General features: G+C 45.2%; 1 protein-coding gene across 1 annotated transcript in view; it reads right to left on the bottom strand.

Annotated features, from left to right (window-relative positions):
- The window catches only part of LOC309628861 (kalirin-like), a 258727-nt gene continuing 232667 nt past the window's right edge, over positions 1–26060 (bottom strand). Inside the window, exons 7-8 of the mRNA XM_082392348.1 lie at positions 9531–9653; positions 1–4136 (exon numbers count right to left, since the gene is read on the bottom strand). Of these exons, the coding sequence (XP_082248474.1) occupies positions 4059–4136; positions 9531–9653 (201 nt within the window). The 3' untranslated portion in view covers positions 1–4058. The remainder of the gene's footprint in view (positions 4137–9530; positions 9654–26060) is intronic.

Here is a 26060-nt window from a genome sequence, read left to right as displayed (position 1 = left end):
ATTGATTTGGGTTCGTTTTTGTAGGTCTTTTTCTTCTCTTGTGTTTCCCACTTAGAGAAGTTCCTTTAGCATTTGTTGTAGAGCTGGTTTGGTGGTGCTGAATTCTCTTAGCTTTTGCTTGTCTGTAAAGCTTTTGATTTCTCCATCGAATCTGAATGAGATCGTTGCCAGGTAGAGTAATCTTGGTTGTAGGTTCTTCCCTTTCATCACTTTAAGTATATCATGCCACTCCCTTCTAGCTTGTAGAGTTTCTGCTGAGAAATCAGCTGTTAACCTTATGGGAGTTCCCCTGTATGTTATTTTTCATTTTTCCCTTGCTGCTTTCAATAATTTTTCTTTGTCTTTAATTTTTGCCAATTTGATTACTATGTGTCTCGGCGTGTTTCTCCTTGGGTTTATCCTGTATGGGACTTGCTGCGCTTCCTGGACTTGGGTGGCTATTTCCTTTCCCATGTTAGGGAAGTTTTCGACTATAATCTCTTCAGATATTTTCTCTGGTCCTTTCTCTCTCTCTTCTCCTTCAGGGACCCCTATAATGCGAATGTCGTTGTGTTTAATGTTGTCCCAGAGGTCTCTTAGGCTGTCCTCATTTCTTTTCATTCCTTTTTCTTTATTCTGTTCTGTGGCAGTGAATTCCACCATTCTGTCTTCCAGGTCACTTATCCATCCTTCTGCCTCAGTTATTCTGCTATTGATTCCTTCTAGTGTATTTTTCATTTCAGTTATTGTATTGTTCATCTCTGTTTGTTTGTTCCTTAATTCTTCTAGGTCTTCGTTAAACATTTCTTGCATCTTCTTGATCTTTGCCTCCATTCTTTTTCCGAGGTCCTGGATCATCTTCACTATCATTATTCTGAATTCTTTTTCTGGAAGGTTGCCTATCTCCACTTCATTTAGTTGTTTTTCTGGGGTTTTCTCTTGTTCCTTCATCTGGTACATAGACCTCTGCCTTTTCATCTTGTCTATCTTTCTGTGAATGTGGGGTTTTTTTCCACAGCCTGCAGGATTGTAGTTCTTCTTGCTTCTGCTGTCTGCCCTCTGGTGGATGAGGCTATCTAAGAGGTTTCTGCAAGTTTCCTGATGGGAGGGACTGGTGGTGGGTAGAGCTGGCTGCTGCTCTGGTGGACAGAGCTCAGTAAAACTTTAATCCTCTTGTCTGCTGATGGGTGGGGCTGGGTTCCCTCCCTGTTGGTTGTTTGGCCTGAGGCGACCCAACACTGGAGCCTACTCGGGCTCTTTGGTGGGGCTAATGGTGGACTCTGGGAGGGCTCACGCCAAGGAGTACTTCCCAGAACTTCTGCTGCCAGTGTCCTTGTCCTCACAGTGAAACATAGCCACTCCCTGCCTCTGCAGGCGACCCTTCAACACTAGCAGGTAGGTCTGGTTCGGTCTCCTATAGGGTCACTGCTCCTTCCCCTGGGTCCTGATGCACACACTACTTTGTGTGTGCCCTCCAAGACTGGAGTCTCTGTTTCCCCCAGTCCTGTCAAAGTCCTGCAATCAAATCCCGCTAGCCTTCAAAGTCTGATTCTCTAGGAATTCCTCCTGGACCCCCAGGTTGGGAAGTCTGACGTGGGACTCAGAACCTTCACTCCAGTGGGTGGACTTCTGTGGTAACATTGTTCTCCAGTTTGTGAGTCACTTACCCAGCAGTTATGGGATTTGATTTTATTGTGATTTCACCCCTCCTACTGTCTCACTGTGGCTTCTCCTTTGTCTTTGGATGTGGGGTATCTTTTTTGGTGAGTTCCAGTGTCTTCCTGTTGATGATTGTTCAGCAGTTAGTTGTGATTCCGGTGCTCTCGCAAGAGGGAGTGAGCCCTTTCCCCTCTTTTTGTGATGTTATTATACATATTACATTTATAAATGTTATAAACCCAGCATTAGATTGTATCACTTTTTATAATTTTATGTGTTTTGAAGAAGCTGAGAGAAGAAAGCAGAGTAAATATAAGTTTATAGCTCTTGTTATATTCACCTCCTTATTTATCATTTCTGGGTGTTTTCTTCTGTCCCTGTGCATTCAAGTTACCATCTGGAGTAACTTCCTTAGCCCTATACAGCTTTACACTTACCTCCTTTGTGCTGTCACTGGAAAATATGTTACATTTCTATATGTTATAAGCTCAGTAGTATAATGTATACATATTATTTTATACAATGGATTTTTAAGTCAGTGATGAGAAGAAAGAAGAAGAAATTTGCACCTATGTTGTCTTTTATAGTTATGTAATTACCTTTCCCCGTGCTCTCTGTCTTTTTCGTACAGATTCAAAAGAGCGAGTCTGGGGTCACTCGCCTTCATCATAAAGAAATTCCTTTATTGCTTCTCATAAGGTGTGTCTGCTAGCAACAAATTTCCTCAGTATTTGATTATGTGGAAATATCTTTATTTCACTTTCATTTTTGAAAGATAGCTTTGCTGAATATGGGATTCTTGGTTGACAGTTTTTTTCCGTTAAGCACTTTGAATATGTTATTCTACTTCCTTCTGGGCTCCATTGTTTCTGATGAGAAATCAGTTATTATTCTTATTGGGATTCCCCTGTGACAACTCCTTTCTCTCTTGCTGCTTTCAGGATTTTCTCCCTGTCTTTAGGTTTCAGTATTTTCACTATGATGAATCTGTTTGTGGATCTCTTTCCTTTATCCTACTTGGAGTTCCTTGAGTTTCCTGGCTATGTAGATTATTTTTCAATATTTGGGAAGATTTCAGCTATAATTTTAAAAAAATATTCCTTTCTCTCTTCTCTCGTTCTAGTACTCCCATTATGCATATGATGGTACATTTGATGATGTCCTGCATTTTTCTGAGGCTCTGTTCACATTTCCTCATTCTTTTTTCTTTCTGTTCTTCAGATTGCATAATTTCTATTGCTCTATCTTCAAGGTTCTTCTTCCAATTCACTTATTGTTGACCTCCTCTAGTGAATTTTTCATTTCAGTGATTGTATTTTCCAACTCCAGAACTTCCTTTTGCTACTTTTCAAAATAAATTCTATCTCTTTATTGATATTCTCTGTTTGGTGAGATGATATCATCATACCTACTTTTACTTCTTCAATTATAGTTTCCTTCAGTTTTTGGTTTTTTAAATAAAACATATTTATAATGGTTACTTTGAAATCTTTGTTAAATCTGATATCTGGTCACTCTCACAGGCATTTTCTGTTTCTTGCTTTTTCCAGTGTGTGCTTTTTATCCATTTGTTCCCCCCACCCCACCCCCCCATCATACATTTCTGTTTCTTTTCATAGCTCATAATTTTTTGCTGGAACCTGGACATTTAGATAATACATTGTAGCATCTCTGGGTACTGATTCCCACACTTCTGGGGCTTGTTATTGTTATTTACTTGCTTATTTGTTTAGTGACTGGCTGGATTATTTTAGTGGGAAACTTCTGATGTTGCTCCTCAGGGGATGCAGCCTTGGGTATGCCCACAGTCACCCTGGGATGACACTGGTCTTCGCAGTCCTCTCTTTAACATTCTCTTTCCCTGACCACACCCAGCTGTTCCACTAATTTCCAGCTCATTACTCTATTGCTTTCAACAATGTCCTGGGGTATAAATATAGATCTGCTTCACAGATCTATCCAATCAAATCCAAGCTCCTTTGAAGGGACAGTTCCTGAGGTCACTACTTAAGATTTGTTCTGGCCCCAGGAAGTCTCTTTCTCTCTGGCAAACCAGCCTGCCTACTATTTATCCTATATCTCCAGTGACTCTAGAAATCTTCTCCCAGTTGCCTCTCACCATAACTTCCCTAAGGGCATTTTTGAGAGTGCTATTGGCTTGACCTTCTCTACTCTCTATTGCAAATAAATGCAGTTGCTTTGGGACAAGATTTGGGGCTCTCTGTTTTATAGTTTGTTTCTACTCCCAGGCAACACTATTTCTCAGCAGTGTTGTGCCCATGGTATAGCCTCTGCTCCATGAGTGGGGGCTAGGCAGAAGAAGGAGTCCCCACCTCTTGGCCATACTCACCTAGAACTTAATTTCAGCAACAGGTAGCTTGGACCAGGATATGAAATGTCCTATCTGGGAAGACAGTCCTTCAATTGGGATCTGGGGGCAAAGGAGACCCTGTGTTCTTGGTTGCACTAGTCTGGAATAGCGTTTCCATTTCGTTGAGCTGGGAGGTGGGAGGAAAGAGGGTCCTGGTTCAAATACCACAGATTCACTGTTCTTACCAAGTTTTAGTAAATTTTCTTGAATGTTTCTTCATTTGCTGTGTGCACTTAGGACCATTTCTAGAGACTTTAAATGGTTCTTTTAAAATAATGTCTACCAGTTTCACTGGAGAGTAGGTTTGCAAAGCGCCTCATGCTGTCATACTAGAAGTGGACTCTCTTTCAGAACCTGTAATGCTTTATTTTAGGGTGTGACTATTTTATAAATACATATACATCTCCACAGAACAACAGTTCTCTAACTTTAATATGTACATAAATCACCCATGAAACTTGTTTAAAAAATGGAGGTTTGGGGGCCTCATCCCCCAGAGATTATGATTTTCTAGGACTGGGGTGGAAGCCAAAAAGAAATCTACATTTTTAGCAAGTCTACTACAAGATTCTTTGAAAAAAAAAATTGTACTAAAAAGACTAATGCATACAAGCTAAAACTCATCTCTTCTCTTTTTCAACAGATTTTATGTGTACTAAGAGACTTTGTGGCTATGACAGGGTCAAATCCTGGCTATTAAACATCACAATAGTGTGTGTGCCTGTGTGTGTGTGTGTGTGTGTGTGTGTGTGCATGCACGTGTGTGTTCTCCAAAACCTGAGCTCTCTGGGGCCCTCCTTTTTCTTAATTCTGCCTTCTGTTGTGAAAGACTTTCTCACAAATTCTCCTTCCCCTGAGTGTGGCCTCCTGCTCTGATGGGAGTGTGGGCGATGGAAGTGGGGTCACTTCATCACAGGAAGTGCTGTCTGTTTGGGGGTAGGGAATTACTTGCGGAATCATGGTTTGGGGCTGCTGAGAATCAAAGATGACAGAGGACCCCAGAACAAGGCTTCTCAAATTGGGGTCAGGAAACCTGCTCAGAATCTTTACCTCTCTTGCACCAGATCTGATTTTTCCTTGGTGCTACCATTTGTAACTTTCCCTCAAAACAAAGAGAGCACCACAGGCTTTGCTGCAATTGGTCTGATTTGCACACCATCAAGTGGCAGTATGTGCCTCTGGTGAGCAAATTAATAGGATTAAAGCAGCTATCAACATGCCGCAGCAGAAAGGCTTCCTACTGTCCAGCTGCACATGGTTATCACTAATGTGAGTCTTCACAGTCGTAACAATAGAAAATGAATATCACTTCATATTTTAAAACTCTAGACAGAAACCATTAGCAATTTATTTTTCCCAAAGAACCAGCTAATTAAAATTGTAAATAAGACTGTGTTATGTTTGTATGTACTCCTGTGAGTGTCTTTTTCATGAGGAACTAGAGCACAGATGGCTACCTGATTGTTCTGTTGCGTATTACAGTACAACCCGACCCTACTTCCATCTGCCCACACTCCCATCAGAGGTGGAGGCCACATTCAGGGGAAGGAGAATTTGTGAGAAAGCCTTTCACAACAGAAGGCGAAATTAAGAAAAAGGAGGGCCCCAGAGAGCTCAGGAAACCTGGCTTTATGAGGCACTATAAGAAGCCAGAGAGTATCTTCCCACTGGGTTTAGTAGGTGGGTTATTATTATTATTATTAAAGATCAAAAGAATAGGATTCTCCAGTGGAAACTGCAAAAAAACATGTTGTAACAGAAAGCCAAAGACCAACCAATTTTAACCTTTTTCTTTCAGAGTTGCTCACGTACCATACTCAGTGGGGCATTATACTCCCACACTCTCCACATGTTAATAATTGATAGCCTTTATTGGTACCAATTCACAGACAAAATTTAGGAAATTTCTGATTTTGCTTCCATGATTTAATGATATGCAATTATTTCTCAGTAATGGTCACCTCAGCTGGGGTCGGGTCTTTAACTGGTATATAAAACTAGACATATCAAAATAAAACTTAAAAAACAGATAAATTATAACTAGATCATCTTCATTTACCAAACAGTATACCTAGGTGTTCTTTAAATTATAAAGAAAAATTGGTACTTTATAGAGTTAACTCACAGACCATTAATTACTATCAATGAATGAACAATAAGCATTAAGTCAATACTGATTATTAATTGAAAAATATACCTGACCTCCCCTCATTTAAATGGAGCCCCTTTTGTCATCCTCCATCGTAGCAGCGCTTACTCTTCCAACACGAGACTTACTGATTTGTATTTATATATTTACTTATGAGATTATATAATATCACCTGTCTCTCCACTGGAACCTCCACGGACAGACCATTTTGTTCACCACTATATGCCCAACATCCAGCACAATGTCTAATCCTTAATTATTTGTGGAATGAATGAAGAAAGAAGTCATGAGGTTCTTGAGATCTTATATTGGGGAGGGTGATCGATAGGCTTTAGGATTCCCTTGAATCCCCTGAAAATGCCTAAAAAAAGTTGTCCACATACATTTCTCTGGAGAGAAGACCCACAACTTTCATTAGATTTCAAAGGGGTCTGTGACCTCCCCGAAAGGTAAGGGATCACTGGCCTATTTCACTGATAAAACAGGATTCAGTAGCAAAGAACTCACCTGTAGCCTGAAACAAAGTACGCTGCATGTACCTTTACATGGACAGATGTGTGGGCATATGTATAGGTTCTTTTCCAAGAACCGCGAAGGAAATGCCTCAGTGAACTTACAAAACAATCCACATTCCCACTTCCCCTGAGTAACTGATCATTCCTACAGTCACTGGGCTCCAGCAGTAGCTGCTTAAATTCATCTGTTTCTTGGCAGCAACATCCATCACTCAGGCCAGAGAAAAGGAGTCTGTAATTCCCTCTATTCACCTCCTTGGGTTGCTGACATCCGTCTTAGGGGAAGTCCCTTTTAATAAGAAACCTGTAAACCTCCCAGTTAACAAAAGCACCTGCGGTGTTTATAACGCACCAGTTCAGCCAATTTGATCAAACAACCCTGGGATTTCCCTTCCCCTGCCCTGCAGCCAGAGAGGAGAGCCAGCCTAATCAGGCTAAACAGGCCTCCGAGTGCTGCAGGCAATGGGAGACTAGAGATGGGCTGGCACATGCTAATTGGCTGTTGTATATTAAACCTCCTCTTCCTCCCTCCCAGCTCCAGAAGATGCTTCCCTTCAGTAAATTTCCTCCCTCGTTTTCATTTTTTTTGTCCTGAAAATGGAGACTTCAGAAGTAAATTTGTCAGAGGAAAGGTTTTTGATGTGTTATTAACTCTCAGTTATCCATATTAACAGAGAAGAGCAGTGGTGCAGATAATTCAAAGCCAAAGGCTCTTTCTATTTAACTTTGTAGTTCATTGTTTTGAGGGGCTTGATGGTAGACTTACTTCCCTAATTATGTTTGTCTTTGCTTCTTATTAAAATGAGTTTGTCTGCCTTAGGGCCAGGCAGTTGGGTGACATGAAGATTCCGGCACAGAATTTGTAAAATTCACCAGGGGAAATCCACAAGGCACACAGATAATCAAACCTGACTAGATTTGAGTTCATGTTCTTAATCACCTGTGATCAGTTGGTTTGCTCCTCTGTGACTAAAGCGAGCCTGGGATGAGACATAATTATAGAAGACTAGTTGGACTAGTCTTTGCATTTAGATGAAGACAAGGCTGCTGTGGCCCAAATTGGTAACACAGTCAATATTGATCTTTTCCCTGCCTGGTCCCACAACCTTCTGTTCTGCAGCCAGAGGTCCCTTCCCATGCAAATCTCACGCTGTTCACCTCTACCTTACATCCTGCAATGGCTCCCTGTGCTAATCATTAGGGCTATTCACAAATACCCACTCCCCAACATGTGGAGGTAGGACCATATACCTCCACCCACGATGTGAGATGTGGCCGTGTGACTGGTGTTGGGTAGTGAAATGCGTCACTTCTAGGCGGAAGGTTTCAGAGCTAGCGTGCGCTTGGCTACTTGCTTTGTCTGCTGAGGCACTGGCTGCATCTGAGACAGTGGCTGCTCCCTCAGTCTGGGTCCCCGAGTGAGTGCGATGAGAACAGCCCCCATCAGCCAGTGATGGGCATGTGGTAGGAACAAGAAATGAACCTCTATTACTTTAAACCACTGAGACTGTACTTTTCTTAGGTCACTCAACATCTCTATCACCGCACATATCAAGCTGTACCATGACTGTCTGAGTTATCTCCCTAACTAGACACTGAAAACTTGAGGCCAGAATTATTTCTGTGTATAACACAGTCCAGTGTATAACACTGTTAAAACAACTCCATAGAAAATGAAATTATCTTCCTTCCTGGCCTCTGTGATCCTCTGTGTTTATGTTTTTCTAACACCCGCCCCACTCCCAGCATCACCAGATGAAATGATATGGTGTCTTTGGAGTTCAGATACACGGGGAACGGTGGAGCTATTCTTTTGTACCAGTAGTACAAGCACGAAGAGCTGGCAGAGGGGAGAGAGAGAGATGTCGAGGCATACTTAGGCTGCAGACATTTCAGATACAGCGGGTTCAAGGGGCAGACAAGATTTCAAAGTCTTGGGGAGACCACATGGAAAAATTACTATCCCAAAGTGTTAGTTTTATGAGGAATCACAGGTGTTATCTGGACTAGATTCCTGTATCACCAGCATCATCATTATCATAATACCAGTATTTACTGATAACGGACTATGCACCAGGCACATCTCCAGTCACCTTACAATTAACTCATTGAATCCTCACAACAACCCTATAAGGTGGCTATTATTATTTCCATTTTACAGATGAAGAAATGGAAGCACAGACAGGTAAATTTCCTATGGCCACACAGCTAGCAAACATCCCTCTCTGAATTCAGCGTCTGCTTGAAGTCTCCCCATCCCGGGGGGCTCACTAACTTTCAGTACATCCCACCTCCTGAGCCATGTGCTGCCTCCCCCTCCAACTGCCGTCCCCTGGACCGTTCTGCCTCCTAGACCAACACAAGATAATTCCACCCTCTTCTCTCCAAGGCAGCCCTCCACATAACTGAAGCCAGCAACCGTGTGTCCCGCAAGGCTCCTCTTCTCTAGTCTCAGCAGCCCAGTTCACTCAACCGTTTCCAACGCGCCACAGCCCGAGGTGCCTCTCGTCCCAGCTTAGTGACTCACACATGCCAGTGGGTTAAGTCAGCGGAGTGGAACTGGGCACTCTCCTTTCTAGTCTTGCACTGGGCTGATGGCTTCTACAACCCCAGCACAATCCTTTCACCATGTAAAGCAGGGTCCGGAGGCAGAAATGAGGCCATAATCTGCTGCGGGAACAGCCGGCTCACCACGTGTCCTGCACTCGTCCCTATCTTGGCAAATGGAATGCTAAAAGAGGCCGCATGTTCAGAGTTTCTCATTCCTCCTCGGCTTGGAAGTCTGTTTCTGCCCTCTCCACCGCGGCCCCGTACCCCTCGTTATTCTCCTGCCCCCGAGAAGACACCCTGCACTCACCATGGAGTTCATGGCGAAGTGATTGTGCTGCGTCTGGAGGTCGAGGGCGTGCTGGTAGCTGACTCCAATCTCTGTATGGCTCTGGAGGAATAACTCCTTGTTGTGGCTTATCCAGTCGAACATCTAGAGGGGGAAAGAAGGCACACAGTCATCAGGGGGGTATGGGTCCAACAGCAAGGAACTTTCAGAGCTCCTGGGAGAAAAGCAGCCTTCCTGCTGGGGTCCAGTGAGGACCAGTCATCGTGCTCAGGGTGGGGGGTGGCCCACAGCCTGGCTTCCCAGGAGATCCCTCCCCCTTAGCAGAGGCCCTGCCACCAGCCTCCATGTTTCCCTGCAGAGCCTAGGGGAAGAGAGAAAACGAGTAAGAGGACCAAGGAGAAGGGGGAGGAAGCTGCTCACTTTCCCTAGTTACTTCCCCTTTTATACTCCAATAAAGATGTTTAAAAAAAAAAAAGCTTTTAGAAATCGTCAAAAGCCACGCCCCCCTCAATGCGTGCTTTAGGGACAGGTGAAGTGGAGACAAGTGGGAGGTTTAATCCACTCCCTACTGCACCAGCAGGAGAGAGAGAGACACTTGTTGGAAGCCACAGGGCATCCTCACATGCCCCATCCCACTTACACTGCCCGACCACACATTGCTGAACTGACTCTGAACGCAGTCAACTTTTCTTGTGACTCCACACCCTCACAGTTCCAGGGTTTCTGCTGTGACCCATGAGGAACCAGAAGAGGAGGACTTTAAGGGTAGAGTAAATACTGCCTAGCACAGTGGGCACTGAGCCATTTTCCTCCCCATGGCTCTGTACCTGGTTTTCATTTAGGTTTCCAGCTCTCCCACAGGTGGTCCATTCACTTTTAGGGGAGCTACCCAGAACCTCAATTCCAAGGGAAAGCCTGGTCACCCTAAGGGTTATCCCTTCTCAGGACACCAGATCTAAGCCAATCAGTGTATGACATTTCCTGACCCATGGGATTGTCTTAGAAACAGGAATGTTATCCAATTCAGTACAATAAAACACAAAGGGAAGTTTGCTGCAAGCTTCTGGGAAAACAGAACTGTAGTTGTTTAGATACGACTTCTCTTCCTCTGATACTGTCATTGGGACCCTGCACCTCAAATTGCTGTAGCCGTTCTGCTGGCAGCTTGAGGGTGAAGCCAATGGGCAGAAAAAGAGTGTAGCCAAAACAATGGCAGGAAACAAGCAGAGCCCTGATTAAGCCTTGCCTGATCTCCACACTGTGTCTGGACTTCCTTAGTACCTGAGCCAAGAAATCCTCTTTATTATTCAAGCTGGTTTAATTTGGATTTTCTGTAATTCTCTGCCCAGAGTAGTCAAGTGATATAGCCAGGAAACGTGCTAAACCTTTGGAGAAGAGGATTGCTATACTTGGAACTCATGGTCCATAGTTTGGGATGAGCTAAAGGCTGCAGCTCAGTTGCAGAGTAAAGCAGGGAAGAATGGAGCACAGGTGTAGGCTGAGAAGCTGCAAAGATCACGCCAGCTTTCCTGGAGGCAGAACCACAGCCTCATTCCATTTTTCCCCTTTAAACGGAAAAGCGAATTTACTTTTTCAGTTACGTTTAACCAGCATTTATCGGACATTCATTATACGTCAGGCACTGTACAAGGCAAAAATGATTAATATGTGGTTCTTGAGTTTAAGTGGCTTAAAAGCCAGTGTGGAAAGCAAACATGGACTCAGATACAGTGTTAGCACAACTTGGCATATGACTTGATTAAAATCACAACTCAACAAAGAAATCTATCAAGATAAAGGTCAGTGTGGTGTATCAAGGTAGTAGCCTCTCTTGATGGTGTGAAGAGAGGGAAGAGCAGAGAAGGCTTCCCAGAGGAGGTGACACCTGACTTGACCCTGACTCACGTAGGAATTAGCCAGGTGAAAGAGTGAGATGTGGGCTCCAGGCAAAGGGAAGATCAAAGGGGCAGAACTGTGGGGCAGCCCAGTGTGTAGAGGGCTCTGAAAGCACCACTTCTGTGCTTCTGGACCTGACGTGAGGAGAAGATGTGGCTGGGGAGGTTGAAGGGACCATGGGGAGCCCTGGACACAGGCTTTAGGAAACCTGGACCATATACTGCGGGCAGCAAGATGTCAGTGGAGGGTTGTAAGCTGAGCAGTGAAATGTGATGTGAGCTTTGAGAGCAGCATGGGATGTGGACGGGTGGGGAGAGACGGAGCAGTAAGAATGGTTAGGAGGTTATAATCCCGGGGAGCAAGAGTGAGAACCTGGAAACCCGGATGTGGGGAGTGACAGTGGCGTCTGTGAAGTGGGCAGAGTGAGAGTTACTAGGAAGGGACTGAGGACTCCCAACTGTTTGGGGAGGGAGGGTGAGAAAGAGAGAGGGAGGACAGCCAGGTATCTGGCATGGCACCCTGGATCCTTGTAAGAGAAGGTTCCACCATGGCACCACCTCAAGAGGAGGGCAAGAAGCTGGGGTGGGGGAGGAGAGACAGCAGGTTCCGTTTCAGATGCTGAGTTTGAGAGGTTTAGGAGACCTTCAGGTGGAGGTGTCCTGTGGGCAGCTAGGGTTCTGTCTGGAGGTCAGGAGAGGGACATCAAGGCTATGACAACCCATGGTTAAGTATAAGCACATAACCTTCCCAAGGCAAATGGGCATGATTTAATTTGGAGATGATTCTCCCTTTTGAATTACCCAGATCACTTCCGGCTACCTACACAGATAAAGGGCAAAAGTATCATCCTTCACTTTCAAGTGTCAGCAGATGTTCCAGGCCGGGGGTGCCCGCGGAGGCTGGGCAGGATCGGTGGCGTGCGCCACCCTGGGTCCGCCAGCCACAGCCAACCCCACACCACAGGCACGCGGTCAGCGCTTTTTAAAATTACTATTAAGGACAAGAGGGGAAGAAGACAAGTGCCCCAGGAGTCTAAAGGAACTTTATTGTGTAATTTTTGTTCTTTGAAATTCTGCCTCTCAACCCCATTTAAAAATAATCTCTCATCTCTTTTCCTTGTTGACCAAAGAATCAATAAAATTAATGAAAATCTGAAATGCCTGAGGTCCTTGGAACTTAGGATGAAAAGTGCTCACTCATACTTTCTTGTCTATCCCAGTGGCCTAGAAGTGACCTTCCCTGTATTTTCTGTTAAATGAGTATTTAGATATGCCAATAAACAGAGAATTATGTGCTAGCACCAGAATGATTAGATTGCCTGGCGCCAGGTCCCTACTGGACTACAGAGCAAGGAGAGCCGAACACGGGCCAGTTAGGGAGAAAAGCAATAACAACAGTGAGTTAAAAGGCAGAGAGTGGAGAGTGCTGGAGGAACCGCACGCCTCATTGAATGGGCTTCTCACACAATGAGGTCTGCACCCAGGCCACTGCGCCCCATCTGCCTTCCATACTGGAGCACACGAGCTGTCTCTGGGGGCTGCGCATTCTGGGAAATTCAGCTATGCCGGAGGCTAGAGGAAGTGCTCCAAGGAGGTGACACTCATCTCAGGCATCTAGGGACCAGACAGTCAATGTGACACCAGGAACCACGGTCTCTCCAACATGGCGGTTTCCTAGGGACAGTCTCAAGTCTTCTCTGGGCCTGAATCTGCTGCCTAATTGTATATAATACTCACTTCTGTGAGCCTGGTTGCCTGCAAGGGTCACCAGCATTTCTGCTGCGTTCACTGCAACCGGCTGCAGAGAGAGAATGTGTGTGCGCACACGCATGTAAGCACCCATGTGCGTGTGCAGTTAAGTGGGATGAGGACTAGGCTGGTTCTGGGCCTGGCTCTGTCACTAATTACCCATGAGACTGTGGGCAAGTCTCTTCATTTCTGGGCTCCTCTTCATTTCCAAGGGATAAGCAGTACCCAGAATGGAGGTAAGCATCCTGGTGTACAATCGGCTCAATCTGGAAACTTACGGAGTGTATTTTTTTCCATTCAAAATAAAAATTAGTTTTATTGAGTCTCCTGGATCAGAATGCATATTCATTGCTACAGCTTACATTTCTAACTTTTGAATACAAAGAATGACTGTAAGAAAACTGGCATTGTTCTTAATAGCCAGAGAAATGCAGCTTCTTAGTCTCAGCCTTGACATCTGTCCAGTGCTTTAGGGTTCAAAATGTCCATTCACAAGCATCATCTCGCTGCCTCCAGCAGGCCCACTTTACGGATGGAAAACAGGTTCAAAGAAGTGAAGCCCCCGCAATGGGCTTCATTCATGCCACTGAAAGCACATTCACTGAGTGTCTGTTGATCCAGGCTCTTGGGACACTGCCCTGCCTCCTGCATGTGACTGTAGGACCTCCTCTGCCGAGGCTCCACAGAGCAGCTGCCCCCCAAAAGGCAGCCACCAGGGCGCTGTGGGGCTCCAGCGGTGGTAGGATGCTGTCCCTCACATGGGGCCATTCAGTGGCCAGTACCCGGCCCCCTCCTCTCTGCCTCCCACCTGCCCCCTCAGTGCCTGGGGATGGCTGATTCAAACAGCTCCACTTCTCTCAGTAAATACTTAGTGAATGAAAGAAATGCATGAGGGAGTTGGTCACAGGCTCTGAGGTTGCTAATCTCCAGACAAGCTGACCCTTTCTAAACTAGGACATTTTATGATTTGATCTCTTTGAATTGGGCTCTCTGGAAGACACCTGAACTAGACACTGGAACAAAAATCTAAAGAAAAAAAAAAACCCCAAAAAACTAAAGAAAATATCTCCACAGTGGTTTCAAACATTTTGAACTATCTTTTTTTTTTTTTTGAGAAGATACAAATGGTAGGTTCAACAAAATGTAATAAAACAACAAAATTCCTCCAGGAGGAAAGTTCATGTCTAAATAATGAAATTTTATCTCTTTGTTTGGAAACCAACATAGTTTTGTCTCATTAAGAAGATAGATGTTACATGTAAGCTACTTGGGGTTTTTTTTTCCATGTTTTGCAAAGTAATGTTTTTATGCTGGCTTAAACTCAGTGAAAATATAAAAATCTAGTTCTTAATATATAATAAATGATAAATGAATCTATTTAAATGCAAATTAGGAAAATAAACAGAAACCTTTTTCTCCTTTTCTTTTAAATATGGGGATAGCTAAAAGGTTATTGTTCTGTTTTTAATAAAGCATAAACTATTTCACAGAGCAAGGATATTAAATAAGGATCTTGGGCTTATTTTCCTTCATTTGCCAAATTTAGCAACAGCATCTGATTTAGAGTTTTAACTTTCAAACTACCTTACCACCTAGTGTTAGTATTTTATACTGTCTAATTTAGATTACATTGGTTTTAATTTGCTCGTATTCAGGTTTGGTGACTTGATTGAGAGGACAGAAGACAACCAATGGATCTTCTTTCCTAAATATGCACATTCCAGTATCACCTGTTGTCCCCTGTTACCCTGCTTGGACACTGCAGCGACCCATCCATAAAAGCCTGTGCCCTCAAGAATACTAACAACCTCCTTGCCAGAGAACCTTGCTACATCTGAAAACTTGCTGTGCAGTCAATTCCAAAATAAAATGTTATGTGTGCTATAGTGCAGAGAACAGAGGCTTCAAATCAGGAGACTTGGGTTCTAGTGCAGATCTGCTTTATAAACTTTGACAAGTTAGGTTAACGGTCTAAATATCAGGTTCCTTACCTTGAAATGGGGATAACAATTTACACTATTTCAACCTTAGCATAATAGTGAGATTCACATAAGACAATGGTTTCATGCTTCGGTAAGTGCTATATACCAGATAGATTTTAAAATCTATATAGTGAACATAGTCTATTGCAAATATTTCCCTAATGTTTTGTTTTAGAGCACAAAACAGACGAAAGGTGTGGATTTAAAACTGCACTGTGTTCACTTTGCAAAATCACCATTGGCTCATGGAAATCACATCTGCAGCTCGTACACAGATATCCACAGCCCATCCCTCCCGGAGACACACTCCCGGTGCCACCGCAGGGCACTGCACGGACCAGGGACACCCATGCATCCTCCCACTGCCCCCACCCTGACACACACTCAGGGCCCTGTGGTGCCTTTGCCCACACAGGACTCAGAGCCCCGTACACTCTCTCAGAGTCATGCCTGAGGGCACTGTCCCCTCCTGCCCTCCCTGTGTAGCCTAACCAGGGATCTCGCCCCCTCCTGCCTTGCTTCCAAACTCCCCCTTCCCCATCCTCTCTGCCACTCCCCAACCCTTTCACTATTAGAGATTCAATCCCTTTGGCTCTTAACAGTTTTTTTACTTAGGAGAGACTCCTACTAAAATGTATTATTCCTGCAACCCCTCCTGGAATTAGTTTATCCTGGATACAGAAACAGCTTATTAAGAAAGCAAGGCACTTTGTGAGCACGACCCAGGGATGAGATCCTAAAATGGGGTGGCAGAGGAGCCCTACACCAAGAGAGAGAAGGCCTAAAGTGAGAAGTGGGTGGGAATTAAGGGCAAATTTCCCCACCTGACAACTCTGGCTGACCCCGGGCACATGTCCTCAGGCAAACAGGGCAACACACAGACCCCATGTGTGTGTTCTGGCCTAGGACCCTTAAGCCCCTTCAACTTTGTTTTCAATTATCCACTCACCTAGGATTGAGCTTTCCTGCTTTTCCAAAGCGGGGTAGAGAAAGAAAAAATAAAGGAACCCAAAATTTGGATCTACTTTCTAGGGTCCTAGAATTCCTTACAGAAGGGAGTTTGACATCTCTCCTCTTCTGTATCCTGCAAGGCCTGCAGGCCACAGGGAGGCCAAGGTTCTGGGAGGCCGTCTTTACACTGGTGTCCATAGACAGGGGAGGTGGTTGGGACTCGTGCCTGATAGACAGTTAATAAATATCTACTGAGGGAGAGAAGGTGTTCTGGGCCCTGCCTGTTTTCCTTTAGGCTTTTGGAATGTCAGCTGGCATTCTCGTATATATGGTATAAGAGAGAAGCCATTTCTATCTTTCACCATAAATCCAGCTGCTCTCAGAGGATGGCTCAGCCTGGTTACCTGGAGACCCCGGCGCCGTAGCCTCAGGAATCAGCCAGGGCACCAAACAATTTCACCGGCCAGGCTGTGTCTCTGACCTGTAGACATTCTATCGATCCCCTAGCATATTTCTTACCCACTCCATCCCCAAACTCCCTAATTCCCAGATCTCAGATCTAACATCCTAACAGGCTGCTCACATCCAGAACTGCCCCAGTTTCTCTATAAAACAGGCAAATGTCCCTATTTGCTCCCACTGTGAGCAAGGAAATAACAAAACCTTTTTCCCTTCTGCATGCTAATCTGAACTTCAGTTAACACCCCAGTTCTGTTTCCCTGGAAACAGAGAAAGACGGTATGTGCCAACATGTTACTAAGTCATGTTGCCTGTGGTAAAAACACCCCCGATTGGTAAACTGTATCTGGATTAGAAGGACTATCAATAAACTATAAATAACTGATGGGGACAGCGTTCCTTGATCTTCCCTGAAGGGGGTGACTCTTGTGACTGGCATGTCCATTGCAGGAACCCTGGAAGCTGTGCCAACAGAGGATACTGGCTTCTGTGGGGCATGGGTTGTTGAGCCATGGGAGCTCCTGCAGCTGCCCACCATGGATCTTGTCTCCTTGCCCCTGAGCTGGATTGTTGCAAGGACTGTCCTGCTGGGAAACCACAGCTTCCATCTTACATTGTCCTGACTGGATCAGCGCCAAGGGTGGCCCATAGCAGTCTTTAAGGCTGAATGCTTAGTAGAATCTAAGACTCCTTGGTAGGTGTGGCATCCATACTGCAGAGTCAAACTCTGTGTATATCGTCTCTCCTTGTCTTCCATTTCTCCATTCTCCTTTCTCATTTTCACCTTCTCTCAATAACAGCAGCAACGGTCATGGTAACAACAACAATAATAGCAACTAACATTTGCTGAATGCTCACTCTGTGCCAGGCACTATTCTAAGCATTTAACATATTGAACTCACTTAATCCTCTCAGTAACCTCCTAACTATCTCCCCAATATTAACCCCCAATATTATCATCTCCATTTTACAGACTGAGAAACTGAGGCACAGAGAGGCCCAAAGCCACAAAGCTAATAAGTGGCAGAGCTGAGATTCAAACCTAGGGGGCCTAGTTCCGGTGTCGGTGCTCTGCACCTTGCTGCTCCACCTTCCAAAATGCTCAGAGCTTCATTCCGTCTACCCTTCCCATCATCAGCAAACTTTCAGAAGTGCATTCTGCCCCCCCTGCTGTTTTTGTTTTCCCTCCATCCACTTCCTCTTTAACTCCTTGTAACACCTTCTACCTTTACTGCTTTCCTAAGTCTGCACCCACAGTGAAAAATAATTGCCTCCTTTCTGACGTCTTGATCCTTCCCTTGATCTCTCATCAGAATCTGATGCATTCCCTTCTGAAACTCAACCGCCTCTGGCCTTCTACACCAGGTCATTTTCAGGGGCAGGCCATCCGGCTGCAGACATGATCAGCACGCCCCTCCTGCGTTCACAAGTCGCTACTGAACACTAAATTCTCCCAGGAGAACCAGCGCTTTCACCCACTCACACGCTCTTCCTTGACATACCATGTCTAGTCTCAGCACGACAAAAACAATAGGAACGCTCTAATTTCAAAAGCTCACCAATCCTTCAGTTCTACACTGATTTATTAAACTTGCCTCCCACTTCTCTGACTGCCCCTTCATGGCTTTCTTTCCTGTCCCTCACACCCTTACTGGGACAGTCTCAACCCTTAGCCCTCAGCCCTCTGCCTTTTATTCGTCAGCTCTGTCCATTTGAAAATCCATCCAGGCTCACAATTTCAACCACACAAATAGTATTTCCTGTTTCATGCGCCAGGCCCTGTGCTAAGTACCTCCACAGACTATCTCATTAGCCTTTATAATAATGCAGAAAAAGGGTATTGTTAATTCTGCTTTCGACATAGTGAAAACTCAGTACAAAGAGCTGAAGTAAATTGCCCAAGATCATACAGCTTGTAAGTGATAGAGATAAATTTAGAATCTAGTGTCCATCTGAACCTCATTTCCTCTGCTCCAGGGCGCTCTCTAACCTTAACTTCCCCAATAACTGACAAGAATAAATATGTGCCTGGCTCTGCACAGTGAGATTTATACATGTTATCTTAAGCCCCATAGCAGCCCTACGAGATAGTAGATAACATCATCACCACCTTTGTCTAGTTGAAGAAACAGATTCAGAGAGATCAAATAACTTGGCCAAGGTCACACAGTCAGGGTACATATTAAAGACTCAAATATCTAAGTCTATTATGACTCCAAAGTCCATGCTTTTAAACCACTATTGAATTGTCTCCCAAATGCACACCTAAATTGCAGATTATTCCTAGTCACATGGTGCCCATGGATTCAATGTGAATATTCGTTTGTTGTTCCAGTAGCATCTAAAACTATTCTGCCTGTTCTATGAAAACTCTTTACCTTCTCTTGACACCCCACATCTTTACCCCGCCTCTCCAGCCCATTTGTTCTCTTTCCTCAAATCACTCTGAAATATACCCTTCACTTTCCACTGCTACTGATACTCACCACTCAGCCCCTCCTGCCAAGATTACTGCAATTACTCCCTTACTGATCTCCCTGAGTCTGTTTTCTTCCTTATACCCAACAATCTGCCCCCACCAGGTTCACTGCTCTAATACACTGCTTTCACCCTGTCATTCCCTCAGTCCAAAAAAAAACAAACAAAAAAACCCCCACAAAATTATTGTTGCCTTCTATTACCTATATTGCAAAATCCAATCTCCTTACTCTGGCATTCAAGGTACCTCCCCCCTCCACCTTCAATTGGTCCACATCTGCCTTTCCCCCTATTCTTTTACACCCCTGTCCTACACCAAGCATCCTTTCCTGTCATATTCTATTCACTTCCATGCAAATACACCACACCATGCTCATTGCCACCCCCGTGTTTGTGTTGACATCTTTCCTTCCACGAAATACTCCATATCCAAATATCCAAATTATTTCTAACCTTCAAAATACAACTGATGTCTCACTTCCTCCAGATGTCTTCTTTGAGCAACTGAGCCCATACTGATTTCTCTTTCCTCCAAACTCACTGCTCAAGTATCTACCACAATAGTTCACAAACGTAGCCTTCATTCAGAACTACCTAAAGCGTTTTCTTAAAAAAATATAGCTTCCTAGGCCCTACCCTTGAGATTCTGATTCAGTAGGAGTTCTGCAGGTAATTCTAATGGACTTTCATTTTTATTTAAACAGTTCATGTGGACTTACAGCCTGTTCTTAATGGGGTAGCTGGCATCGAACTTAACTCTACCACATGTAAACTAGTTAAAAGCATTGGTCAACAACCAACATAGACCAATGATCCTTGAAGGAAGGGAAACATACAATGTAAGCCCCATATCCACCTTGGCTTTCTCCCTGAGGGTATTTTCCAAACTGTGGAGCCCAGAAACAGGAGCTGAGCAGAGAGCAGCAGTCTTAATGGGTATAAAACACCAGGGATTAGACTTCAGGGCTGGTAAGGTGGTTGCAATTACAGTGATAGGAAGTAAGAGAGAGGGAGCTAAGAAAAGGAGCCCTAAAAATCTTCACCAAAATTTCCTTCAGGTCCTTGGCCAAATCCTAAACTGTGCATAGGCAAGGTGAGACTCCAGAAGGTCTAACAGAGAACAGCTGTGGGAGATGGAGAGCTGAACAGAAACGTCAGAGGCTACACAGTGCTGAGGAAATGTTAGGAGTTCTAAATCAAACAGTGTAAAGAGACTTTGGTGAACACTCTGGACACTCAGTCGGGACCCCAGAAAGACCAGACTGTAAGAGTAAGACCCATATCCTAAGAATAAGGGCTATACCCTAGGATTAAAGAAAAGATGGAAGTAGATGTGTCATAGCAAAGCCTAAACCAAGGCTCAATAGGATCACGATCTGTAGTTTAACTGCAGCCCAGAACAAAACTTAACAATATTTAGAGAAGGATAACCTAATCAAGAGTCTGTACAGTACATCATCTATAATAACCAGTAAATTATTCAACATATGAAGCAGAGAAAAGTGACTAAGAATAAAAAAAAATTAAACAGTCAATAGAAACAGATCCAGAGATGATCAGGCTATAATTTAGCAGACAAAACTTTCAAAAGAATCATGATTAACATCTTAAAGAGAATAGGAGGGAAAGGGACAAAATGGATTAAAAGATGGAACACGGCAACAGAGTCCAGTGTTCTGTTTCTTGTAGCCAAAAGAATTCTGATATAGATAGTCACATGCCCATGATGCTCAGTACAATATTTTATTCACTTACTGAATGCCCACTGTATTCCAGACATTGGCTTAGAGACTGATGATAAAAGATCAAGGTCAGAGTCTAGTGAGGGAGACAAATGTATTCAACAGCCTGTCAACTTTAAGTGTGACAAGTACTATGAAACACTGTAAAGCAACTATACTCCAATAAAGATGTTAAAACAAAAAAAGTGTATATGATGGGCTGATAGCAGAGAAGGACTTGCTCCAACTTGTTAGAGGTAGAGACGGGGAGAAGCACGATGACTCCCAGAAGGTCACAACAGCTGAACAATACTTGAAAGACAACAGGATTTAGTCAGGTGAAGAAGGTGTAGACGGGAAGGGCATCTGAATGAGAGGAAACAGCTTGAAAAACAGCATGGGATGTGAGCAGGTACCAAGAGCTCTAGAGCAGGACGTGAGAGGGATGATGAAAGGCAGGGAGGGGCCCAGGTTGAAAGGCAAAGGTCGAAAGGCAGAACTGGGCCTTTATTCAGTGGTAGTGAGGAAACACTGAAGGAAAGCAATAAGGTCAAATTAGCCTTTAACCCTGAACTGGGTGTCTACACTGAAGCCCCCAGATACAGTCATTTATCTCATTGCAAAGAGGAGTCCAAGTCAGCCCTGATCTCACAAAACAAAATCAACTAGCACATTATAGACGTCTTATCAACTGAGGGTTCTTGCCTTCCCACCCCACTCCCTCCACCCTTCTTTTCCCCCCTCTCCTCCTTTTTCTTAAAAACCCTTCAATGTCTGGGTCAAAGAAGATAAATACAAAGGAGGAGATAAAGATAACATAGGAAGGTGCCCAGCACAATGCACGACACACGGTAGACGCTGAATACACGCTGGCTCCTTCCCACTTCCCCTGGATTCAGACAGGATAAGCCGGCAGTCACAAAGAGAGTTGCTTTTGGATTAGAGAAACCCAGATTGCAACTCTTCACGTTCAAATCACACACTGTCCTTGAAAATGAGCACACTCCTGTGAGGCCTCAAAAGGCCACTCTCGGGCTTCCCTGGTGGCGCAGTGGTTGGGAGTCTGCCTGCCAACGCAGGGGACGCGGGTTCGAGCCCTGGTCTGGGAAGATCCCACATGCCGCGGAGCAACTGGCCCCGTGAGCCACAATTACTGAGCCTGCGCGTCTGGAGCCTGTGCTCCGCAACAAGAGAGGCCGCGATAGTGAGAGGCCCGCGCACCGCGATGAAGAGTGGCCCCCACTTGCCGCAACTAGGGAAAGCCCTAGCACAGAAACGAAGACCCAACACAGCCATACATACATACGTACATGCATACATACATAAAAAGAATGTAAGCAGACAAGAATAGCATTAAAAAAATTAAAAACAATTAAAAAAAAAAAAAAAAGGCCACTCTCCTCGGGCTTGCCCTCCTCATGCTAAGTGTTGTAATGAAAAGTCTCACCAAGCCTATTCAGACTTTGAATAATGTTTTTTTTTTTTTTTCTTTGCATTTGATTTCCAGTCTGCTTGCTTGGATGGACTAAATTTCCTGCAGCCCTGGCAACACACACGCTACCCCACTGTGGGGAAGGAATGGTCATCCAGGAGCCAGCGAGTCAAGCAGACGAGAAACAGAACCAACCAAGCCAGAAGTCAGCCCAGGCAGCCTGGGGATATTGACTCTGAGTGGCCAAATTCCTTCCATCTGAACCACAGATGATGATAAAATATTTTCAGGAACAGCATGAGGGAATGTTCACTCACTTCCCAAAATATAAAATTGAAGAGGTCAAACCCGATTTAATTCAAGCTAAGAAAATAGTGCCCAACTTTATCCCAGAGCTACATTTAGGGATAAACTGAGCTCTGGCCCTTGGCAAGTTAATTTAGAGGAGCTAATGCTTGTTCCTGGCCTACAAGATACACTCAATAAATAGTAACTATTACTGTTACTGCAAAAATGGAGTGTCTGTCGCACGTTCTCACCCCATCCTCCCACGCATACTAAAATCAGCTGTGGCAATTACTTGCACATCTGGGGAAAAAAATTCCACATGGGCTAAGGAGGAGGTGGCCCTCCCTTCAGGAGTCCCTCTCTGAGAGAAGGGGCAGGTGCTATGCTGGAAGGGGTCTGTGCTAGGTGGGCTTGACCTTGAGCTGAGGAAGAGAGCCAGCACTCCCCTTTTCCCTTCTCCCCTTTTCCCGCAGCAGCTTCAACAATGGGGCTCAGACAGGTGGGGGACCACGAGGGAGCCAGGCTCAGGCACATCCAGGAGGAGTTGCTCAGTCATGCTTCCAGCTTCCAGACCACACCTGGTAGAGCATACCCCACAGGAGCTCAGGAAAGACTTAGGAATGAAGAGCCCAATCTTCAAAACCCTCAGTTTCTCTAACAATCTTCTTCAGAGGACTAAGGTAAACGCCTGTGCTTAGATAGAGCCACCGTCCCTAAGAGTAGGGCAGAAACGCAATGAACAGATAACTCTTGGTAATGTTTATGGTAACCTTCATCACCACTTCTCTGACTTTTCTGTGCCCTAAGGGAAATTAACATTTGAATTTAGTCTTTCATCCTTCTTCCAAAGTGTTTTGGGCTTTCTTTCCACCTCTGTCCTGAGGTCATCATCCTCACATGAAGGCCTTGTGGTTCCCTTAGCTCTCCGCCTTGACCTCCAGTTGGTCACCTGGTCCCATTTTCTTTCGTTCGGACTATCTCCAGGGTTTGCCCCTCTCCTTTCCATTCCCACTGTCACCTCATCTGCCCACACTTGGCTTAGTATAAAAGGACCAGAACTGGTTTCCCTGCCTCCAAATCTCTCTCTCCATTGCAAGATGAAACTTGCTAACACCTCAGTTTTGAAGCAAGAGCATTGGAGGGACGTCTCTTGAAACGACCCAACAGTAGGTGGCGCTCTTGTGCCAGCTCAGAGCACTCACAAAACTTCTGTTCCACCAGGCAGCCTAGTGAGTACAGACTGTGCCACGGCCCACTCTTTATTTGGCACTGACTATGTGCCTCTGGGGAACACAGTTATCTAAGACGCTGGCCCTGACCTCCAGGACTATGCAATATAATTGGGTTGGAACAGGGCCAGTTTGAGGGGGATGGATAAAGACCATGCATGGACAGATGCCTGGAGGACAGAAAGACCACCTCCAGCAGGGAAGAACGGGGAGAGTAGCTGGACCTTCAGCTAGGGTAGGGTTTCTTTCTTTCTTTCTATTTATTTATTTATTTATACTGTAGGTTCTCATTAGTTATCTATTTTATACATAGTATCTATAGTGTATATATGTCAATCCCAATCTCCCAATTCATCCCGCGCCCCCCCTTGGTATCCATACATATGTTCTCTATGTCTGTGTCTCTATTTCTGCTTTGTAAATAAGATAGTCTACACCAATTTTTTCAGATTTCACATATATGTGTTAACATACGATATTTGTTTTTCCCTTTCCTTCTTTCTTTCCTTCTTTCCTTCCTTCCTTATTTTTGGCTGCGTTGGGTCTTCGTCGCTGCGCACAGGCTTTCTCTAGCTGCGGCGAGCAGGGTCTACTCTTCCTTGTGGTGCGCAGGCTTCTCATTGTGGTGGTTTCTGTTGTTGCAGAGCGTGGGCTCTAGGCACGCGGGCTTCAGTAGTTGCAGCACGCAGGCTCAGTAGTTGTGGCGCACGGGCTTAGTTGCTCCGCGGCATGTGGGATCTTCCCGGACCAGGGATCGAACTTGTGTCCCCTGCATTGGCAGGTGGATTCTTAACCACTGCACCACCAGGGAAGTCCCTGTTTTTCTCTTTCTAACTTACTTCACTCTGTATGACAGTCTCTAGGTCCACCTAGGGTAGGGTTTCAGTAGGCAGATGGGAGGGAGGTCGGTGTAAACATAGGTGTGAGAAGGTGGGCCTGTGCAAAGCACACAAGAGGATGTCCTGGGGTGGGGGCTGAATGCCCAAGTCCAGTCTCACTCTCCATTCTAGGTCCTTCTGGTTTGCACCTCCTTGGACACCTCGTGACAAGGGGTGTCCCAGGGAAATATTTAGGATAAGACAAGTGCCACTCTGAGGTGGGACCAGTCAGTCCACCTGTTCTGCGTGGAGGAAACCAACATCCTTTTTTTCTTTATACGAAGAAAGGGCAAGAATCCAGCTTTCCTCTGGTCCCTGGTTACTCAGGGAGAGGTGTGACTAGATTTCTGACCCCTTCCTGTGACTCCAGGTAATCAACATGGCATGGACATCACCCTCCTACACGCCTCCCCATGCAGCCTGAGCTCCAGCCACACTGGCCAGTACATGTTTCCAGAACCCACCCTGTACCCCTGAGGCTGCCATGCCTTTGTTCATCTTCTTCCCTGCACCCCAACCTGGCCTGAAGTTTTCCCCTTCTGTGGTTCCCACGGCAGTGATAGGTTCTTTGGCCAACTTTCCCCATGTAGCAGCTGTCTGTCAGTGCCCGCCCCCCCACTGCTCCAGTGTGGTAAGGCCCGACTCCAGCTCATCTTCCAACTGCCCGTTCCCAGCACAGTACCCGGCACTTATTTAATTGGCTTGTCTTCAGCAACAGTGTTCTAAGATCTTGCCAACCTGGGCACACGCTTCTAATTTCCTTTTCCTTCTACTGGTTTCTCCAGGCACCAGGGCCCTATCTCACCTCCCTGCTCTGCTGTCACATACTGCCCACTGTCTGCTCCAGTACCCTTGTTGTGGATGACCCTGTACTCTCCGCCCTTCCTCCCAGGCTCTGCAACAAAAGCCTCCCTACGCCTCTCTTCCACTCCTGATCCCATCTATCTACATGGCCCAGCTCAAGCTGGTCTCCACAAACCTACCATCTGCTGAGCACCTACTGGGCTCCCGGCATACTAGATGCTTTGTATACATTTTCTATAATCCATACGACAATCCTAAGGCATGTATTAAAATCTACATTTTACAGATAAAGAAACTGCTCAGAGAGGGTGAACTGGCCACAGATAATCAGCTAGCGAGTGCCTAAGCTGGGATTCAAACCCAAGTCTCTGTGATTGTAAAGGCAGTGATCTTTCTAGAAGCCTTGGCTAGGTCTTCTGGCCTGTGCTCTCTGTCCTCAGTGGAAAGCCTGAGCCACACAGGGAACCAGCCAAGGAAGGAAGCAGGACCAGAAAAGGGAAGCAAAGCAAGCAGTTCCGACAGAATGGATGCACCCTAGAAGTCTGGGGTAACACAGGCTGGAGGAGCTCGAGGGCGCAGAGAAGAGGGTCACAAACGGGAGAGGAAGCAGAAGAGGTGCAGCAGGGAGGACAGAAGGTGAAGAGAAGGAGGGAAAGGGGGTTCTCCAAAGTAAAATGCCTGGGAA

The sequence above is a fragment of the Balaenoptera borealis genome, assembly GCF_965194805.1.
Source record: "Balaenoptera borealis genome assembly, chromosome: 5".
Taxonomy (NCBI): Eukaryota; Metazoa; Chordata; class Mammalia; order Artiodactyla; family Balaenopteridae; genus Balaenoptera; species Balaenoptera borealis.
This window is presented reverse-complemented; position numbering and strand designations above follow the sequence as displayed.